The sequence below is a fragment of the Eriocheir sinensis genome, chromosome 39 (genome assembly GCF_024679095.1).
Source record: "Eriocheir sinensis breed Jianghai 21 chromosome 39, ASM2467909v1, whole genome shotgun sequence".
NCBI lineage: Eukaryota > Metazoa > Arthropoda > Malacostraca > Decapoda > Varunidae > Eriocheir > Eriocheir sinensis.
The window spans coordinates 10,533,061-10,540,560 of record NC_066547.1 but is presented as its reverse complement, the minus strand read 5'-3'; the positions used below and the strand labels follow the sequence as shown (position 1 = coordinate 10,540,560).

General features: G+C 42.1%; 1 protein-coding gene and 1 long non-coding RNA gene across 3 annotated transcripts in view; one reads left to right on the top strand and one right to left on the bottom strand.

Annotated features, from left to right (window-relative positions):
* LOC127008972 (cell adhesion molecule Dscam2-like) overlaps positions 1-7,500 on the bottom strand; it is a 121,076-nt gene that overhangs the window by 46,694 nt on the left and 66,882 nt on the right. Inside the window, exon 3 of one of the 2 annotated variants that reach the window (XM_050881524.1) lies at positions 4,107-4,434. In XM_050881524.1, coding sequence (XP_050737481.1) covers positions 4,107-4,434 — 328 coding nt within the window. Of the gene's footprint in view, positions 1-4,106; positions 4,543-7,500 lie in introns of those variants that run through there. The other variant, XM_050881526.1, reaches the window with a different exon arrangement.
* LOC127008974 (uncharacterized) overlaps positions 1-7,500 on the top strand; it is a 59,746-nt gene that overhangs the window by 26,810 nt on the left and 25,436 nt on the right. The window lies entirely within an intron of this gene.

Below are 7,500 nucleotides of genomic sequence, written 5' to 3'. Positions count from 1 at the left end.
ACAACCTCTACGATGAAACATAAACCGAAGCAAAAAGAACCATAACCACCTGAATGCCTCCTCCTTTCCACCATGCCTCATACACACTCTCACACTCAACCCTCCACCCCCTTCACCCACTTCTATCCACCGAAAAAAAAAAATTGAGGCAGGTTTCCGCTTCCACTCTTTGTGAATGTTTGCCTCGTCCATCGCCTCAATGTGTCCCTCCCACTGCGGCGATAACCACGATAATGCTTACGGTAACAGCCCATCCCAAGCCCCTGTTACGACCACCTGGCTCCCCCCTCTCCAACTCTACCCCTTACCCTCGTGCTCCCTCTCCCCGCCCTCACTCTCCCTTCCACTTCGTCCCGTCCTGCCCTGAGACCCATCCCGTCCCACTCTCTCTCCCTTTACCTGTCGCCTCGCCTGCTTATACCTACCTGCCCACACCTTACCTCCTCCTCCTCTCTCCCTAACACCTCCTGTCTCTCGCCTCCTCTTTCTCTCTCTCCCTCCCTCCTCCTCTCTCTCGCTTCCTCTCAATCCTTACATGGCCAGTTTCTCTTCGTGTATTTTGTATGACCACCTCGCGTTCTTTTTCCATTTTTTTGTTTTGTTTTCTTTCATTTTTGTACACGTTTTCTTTTTCCATTTCTAGTTTTATCTGTTTGTTTTTATATTTCTTATGTATGTCATTCTGTCCTCTTGGTTTTCTGTCGCTCTCTTATTTCTTGCTGTTTGGATGTTGGTTTTCATTCTGTTCTGGTTTCCTTCCGTCATCACTATGTATTGGTGTGTGTGTGTGTGTGTGTGTGTGTGTGTGTGTGTGTAAAAGAGAGAGAGTGTAGGTGTTGGTGAGAGAGAGAGAGAGAGAGAGAGAGAGAGAGAGAGAGAGAGAAAGGGAACATGTGAAGGTGTAACAGGTGAGCGAAGTTTAATTGGCCGTGAACAGGTATGGTTTTAATGTTGCGCCGGCCGACAGGTGCTCTATGGGTGAAAAAAATGGAAATCAACGAAGTGACTAAAAATAAAGTGAAAAAGAGGGACCAGACTTCCAATTAGAAGGTAAACGAGGCAAATGAAAGCCAAAGCCGCACAGAAAATGAAGCGAAGGTGAAAGAAATATGGAATGAAAGTGATACGTTGTGCAAGAAATAAGGAAATGATCAGAGGTCGCTTGTTAATTTCTTTCATCAATTTTTTTTATCTTTAAGTGGCAGCGCACATACAAAAAACAAAACCCAATCTTCGCCACGCCTTTTTTTTGCTTTGCTGCTCATGAAAAAGTGATAAGATAAACAAATTCTTATAAACCTCATTTTTTTTGTTTTGCTGTTCAAGAGAAAGTGATCACGTAACAGCAACATAAAGAAGTAAAATGGATTGTCACGTTTTTCTTTCGATTTGCTCTTCAAGAAAAGGGTGTCAAGAAAAAAAAAATATTAATATGATTTTGTTTCGACTTGCTGCCCTAGAGATGATCGGACAAGAGGAAAAAAAAAGCTCGTCTCCACGTTTCTGTTTCGCTTTGTTGTCCAAGAAAAGGAAGCAAGGTAAAAAAAAAGATCGTTACGCTACTGTCTCGCCTTGCTGCCCTGGAGAAGGTCATCTGGCAAAGCGGAAAACCCCCCCACCTCCAGCATTGTTTCGCTTTGCTGCCCAAGAAAAGGCGACAAGGCAATAAAGTCGTGTTATATAAAGTTTTTGTCGCAAACGAGAAAATAAGAGCATTTTTTTTTTTTAACGGAAGAACAGGTGGTAGCGAGGGATGATAAGTGTTGTCAGTAAACATTTAAATCTGTTCAGAAATTAAATGAATTACACACACACGTTGAATTGTCATTGTTATTGTTGATGTTTTTGTTATTTAATATAGTTGGTCTTTTCCTGCAGCTTCACAATACCGATAGAAAAAATGTACAAGAAAAATATCAAACTAGGAAAATCATACCTCGCTATTTCATATTTGCATTCTCATTTTTAGCAGAAAAGAATAAAAACTGAAAAATAACGGTATATAAATAGTTCTGAGAGTGAATAGGAGCAGTGCGTAGCGGACTTTTTATTTATTATTGTTTCCTTTTTTTTCCCATGAGCTGTTTCCTTTGCTGTAAAAAAAGAAAAAAAAAGAAAAAAAATCTCGTGCCATTAAGTAAAAAATGAGGAAAAAATAATCATATATGAAATACTAAAACATTTACTGATAATTAAATTGTCTGATAGCTCATTTGGTGCATTTGTCCTGTAAATAGTGATGCTTTCATGACTAACTAACAAAAAAAGCAAAGTGTGTGTGTGTATGTGTGTGTGTGTGTGTGTGTGTGTGTGTGTGTGTGTGTGTGTGTGTGTGTGTGTGTGTGTGTGTGTGTGTCTTTCGCTGGTTATCTGTGTGTTTGTGTATTCTTTGTTTGTATGCTTCTCTCTCTCTCTCTCTCTCTCTCTCTCTCTCTTTTCCCTACCCCTTTCCTCTAGCTCTGGACCAAACATTAAAAAAAGACATCACGACTTTTTTTCTCATTTCCCTTTTATGCCTTTTCCTCTTTAGCCCGAATGTCCTCCCCATCCTGCCTTGCGTCCCCTCCCCCGCGGCACTAAACACCCCCAACTTATGGCACTGCATATGGGCGCTGGCTGATGAAGGGGGGTGGGGGTGGGGGGGAAGGAACGGGAAGGGGGGGGGGGGGGCAGGAGGATAGGATGGGAGGCACTTCGCGTAAGGGTCAAACTTTGGTAGGAACGTAACGCATTAAACGACGAACTTGCAGCCGTAGCCTTTCACTTTACACGGTCGGATTAAACGCATTGAAACTTGAGCGTAGTAGGTGTGCAGATCGTCATTGTATGTGTGTGTGTGTGTGTGTGTGTGTGGATTTACTCACTCGTACATTGACATAGCTGGTAGTAGTAGTAGTAGTAGTAGTAGTAGTAGTAGTAGTAGTGGTGTGTGTGTGTGTGTGTGTGTGTGTGTGTGTGTGTGTGTGTGCTTCAGGTGTGCCTTTTCCATATGCTTTTCGTCTGTATATTTGACTATTATCTCCGGTGTTCTTTTCTTTTTTCTCTTATCTATTATCTCTCCTAACTCTGGTTTTATCTCTGCATTCTTATTTATTTTATCTCTTATTACTCTCATCTCTTTTATCTCTGGTTCTCTTATATCTGCTCCTATCTCATCTCTTGTCTCTGCTTTTACATCTGGTGCTTTTAACGTTAAGGGAAGCTCACACCGAGGAACTGCATCCCATCATCATTCAGAATAACGATGAATTTAGGTCAGATGCACAACCTTTCAGGGCACACAGTGTTCATTTTCCGCTGCACTTATGTAACTCCTCCGACCTCACTAGTTCTCTTGGTATTGAAAAGAGATTAAACTCGACGATCATCAAAATGAAACTCCAGTCACGAGAAGCAACAAACATTCCCCGCAAGATATTAAAAATGTACATGTTCTCCTTTTCCTCCTCCTCCGTCGAATGTGTCTCTCAGCGCTGAATGTTTACCGTTTTGCTTGAGTATAATATAAGTGGATGTTTGTTATGCATTTGAAAACGTAACGGTGAATTATTTGCCAGTCATTACCTCTTGATGAGTTTTAGTAGAATGTTCTGTACAAATTCTGCAGAGGTTTTCGTATGTATTTCGTCTTCGTGGTATTAGTGCAGAAGAAGACGTAACCGGAAATACAACGAAGTAACATTCCCTGACGAAGAGTAAATGTAACGAAGTGTAAACTAAGGCAAACTTTATTTTCCCTTGTGATACTACCGGTGCTGTCGCAAAGAGGAGGAGGAGGATTAGCATGAGGAAGAGCAAGGAGAAGAGCAAAAGGAGGATTGAAGGAAACAAGTAAGAAAGGCCGGTGGACGGACTGACGGACTGACCAAAAGGACTGATGAACGAACTGACGAACGGACAGACTAACGGACAGAAAGACGGACATACCAACAAGTATACAATGTGTAGCTGAAGGAATGATCCTCTTCCATGTTTCCTTAATCCTCTTACCTCGTTCTCCCTCGCGTCCTCTTCCTCTCTCTCCCTTTTTTTATTGTGTAAGCCTCTGGTTGTAGCTTCGTGCCTGTTGGTTGGCTGTACAGGTTGTTATTTTGCCGCCTTCTTACCTTGTGGTGTTGGTTATGGTGGTATCGGTGGTACTGGAAGTGGTGTTGGTGGTGGCGTTGCTCCCTTGTGTCTCTTTGGATGTGATTATGGTGACGTTGAAGAAGTCCTTTTTCTCTTGGTCTTCCTCTGGGACCTCCTGTTCTGAAGGATGTGGAAGCTGAGATGTGGTGGAAACTTCGTCAATTGGCTGTGGTGGTGCTTGCTGTGTCTCCTCCTCCCCACGCTGGTTTGATGATTGCTGTGGCGGGAGGGGAAGGCTGGTGGGGTCAGGACACAGCACCACAGCATCAGACGGGAAGACCTCATCTCCCCGCCTCTTCCCGCACTCTGTTAGGAGACAAAAGGGAGGCGATGGAGAGAGAGCTTGTGAGGGCCGTTCACAGACAAAGGTAATTGGCCCTCGTGGAAACTGTAAATAAAAGGGAAAGGGGTGGAGAGAGAGAATATAAAGGGTGAGAAAAGGAGGAATGAGAAAAGGAGGAATGAGAAAAGGAGGAACTTGCTAGGACGTTAGAACATGAAGTATTTTTAATTTATTGCCGAAGGAAAAGAAAATATGAAATGTGTATGAAAATTTAAAAGTCTGTAAGCCATGTGGTTCTAAATATATATATTTTTTGCACTCTCACAGACGAATAAAATTTAAAAAATATATATTCATATTTCACTTCAAGTTTAATCTCCGTTTCAGTACATTAATTTAACTCGTGACTTCGTTTCTATTATTTTTTCTGTTATTCTGCAGTTCCATTTTTTTTTTTTTTTTGCTTTCTACAACTTCCTCATGTCTGTTTCCAGTTTTGCATTTATTTATTTTCCACATTTACCCACCCTTTTACTCATTTGTTTTCTCTCTCTCTCTCTCTCTCTCTCTCTCTCTCTCTCTCTCTCTCTCTCTCTCTCTCTCTCTCTCTCTCTCTCTCTCTCTCTCTCTCTCTCTCTCTCTCTCTCTCTCTCTCTCTCTCTCTCTCATATTATATTTATTCTCACATTCCTTGCTATGTTTCAAAAGTTTCAGCGCTGCCTTTTATCGTCATCCTCTTTTCGTGCAACGTTCGGCTTAGTCATCGCTTTTTATTATCTCTTATTATTCCTTTTTTCCTCTTTTAGACTTGCCTGAGCCTTTTGTAAAACTTTGGGAACTCCTTCATATTATCATTGTTTCTGCCTTCCGGGATGTTCGTGTTAGCCCCCCCCGGCGCGGACCGTCTCAACCCCACTTCGAAACCCCCTCACTCACCCGGCGTATTACGTATACTCACCTCAATAATAAATTCGTCGACTTAATTCATATTTCCATCGACTTTTTCTCTTATTATTTTTCTCTCGTTTCTTATTTCACTCTCTTCCTTGCTTGCTTCCTCATTATTAGCTTATTTTTATGCCTCACGTCATATCATTAGCTATTATTATTATCATTATTATTATTATTATTATTGGTATTATTATTATTATTATTATTATTATTATTATTATTATTAGCATCGTCCTTCTGCACCTTCCTGTCTGATAGGTTTTGCTTTCCTCTCTCTCTCTCATCGTAAATATTAAACTCATCATAATAAAGAGATTAATGATTCACGTCTGCATTATGCTTTGTTTTTCCCCAACAGTTTTGCTTCTCATTCACTGTTGTCGCCGATATGTAATTCTTTTTTCTCATTCCTCCATTGGTTTATTCATTAATATTTTCCCCTCCTATTTCTTTCTCTTTCGTTTTCTTTCTTCCCGTCTCTCCTTCTCTCCCATTATCTTTTCTTTCGTTGCTCTCACTTTCTCTTGTCATTTCCTATTGTTCCTCTTTCTTCTTTCCATCATTTTGTATATTTCTTCCTTTCCTGTTCCTACCTACTTTTTTTTTCCTTTCTTCTCCCGTTTTCTTCCCTCGCCTTGCTTTTTCCCTTCTCTCCTTCCCTTTCCTCCTGTCCTTTCCTTTAGCACTTCTCTCTCTCTCTCTCTCTCTCTCTCTCTCTCTCTCTCTCTCTCTCTCTCCCCTATTTCCCTCCTTTACTTCTCTTCTATTGTTTCCTTTCATTACCAGTCTTAATATTTTCTTCCGTCCTTCACTCTCTCCTCTTTTTTTCCCGTCCTTTACCTCCCATATTTTTTCCTTTAACTCCTTGTCCTTTCTCTTTACCTCCCCTCTGATCTTCTCGTCTCTATCTCCTCCACTTCATTAATCCGCCATCCTCTATCCTGTTCTCTCCCTTTACCTCCCTCTTGTTCTTTCTCTCTCTGTCTCTTCCTCTCTTCTTCATTTTCCAGCAACTCTGTCTTGTTCTTTCTCCCTCCACCTCCCTCCAGTTCTTTCCTTTCATTCTTTCCCCCGGGAGCTATGCGGTCAAACACAATATCAAAGACTTCTGTTGACACTGCTTATAATTCCTTCTACTGACGCACGAGAGAGAGAGAGAGAGAGAGAGAGAGAGAGAGAGAGAGAGAGAGCAGAGAGGATATAAGAGGGAAAAAGAGAGGAAGGAAAAGAGAGGAGAAAGAAAACATCGCAACGCAATGGAATATGAGTAGAAGAAAGAAGAGATGAGAGGAGAAAAAGAGAAGAAAAAGGGAAAAGAGGAGAATAGGAAAGGAATAAAGCAGTGTGGAAAAGAGGTAAGGAAAATAAAAATAGAAGAGAATGAAAAAGTCAAGAAAACGCTAGAACTAAAATAAAAAGATAAACTAATGATCGACGAGAGAGAGAGAGAGAGAGAGAGCAGGAATGAATGCACAAGTGAGGGGAGTGAAGGGGAAGGAAGGGAAGTGGAAGTGAGAAACGAGAGGAGGGGAAGCACAAGGAGCATAAAGGCACGTATGGAATAATATAATATTTCAGAATCATTGGGGAAGCTGTATTTTCGAGGCCATAGTTGCTCTCTCTCTCTCTCTCTCTCTCTCTCTCTCTCTCTCTCTCTCTCTCTCTCTCTCTCTCTCTCTCTCTCTCTCTCTCTCTCCTTGTCGAGTCATATTTTTCAGGCAGTAGTGGAGGTTCAAGTGTACACTCTTTATATCCTCCTCCTCCTCCTCCTCCTCCTCCTCCTCCTCCTCCTCCGCCTCCTCCTCCTCCTCCTCCTCCTCCTCCTCCTCCTCCGCCTCCTCCTCCTCCTCCTCCTCCTCCTCTTCCTCTCCTCCTCTTCCTCCGTCTCCTTCCTCACCACCTCCATGTTCTCTTCCAATTTTATTTTCATTTTCATCGCCATTTCGCCGCAGCCACCACATTGTAATCCATCCTCCTCCTCCTCCTCCTCCTCCTCCTCCTCCTCCTCCTCCTCCTCCTCCTCTTCCTCCACCTCCTCCTCCTCCTCCTCTTCCTCCATCACCACTTCAATGATCTCCAATTTTATTTTTACCTTTCTAGAAAAAAAAAAAACTTCCCTGGAGCTCTCTCTTACCGAG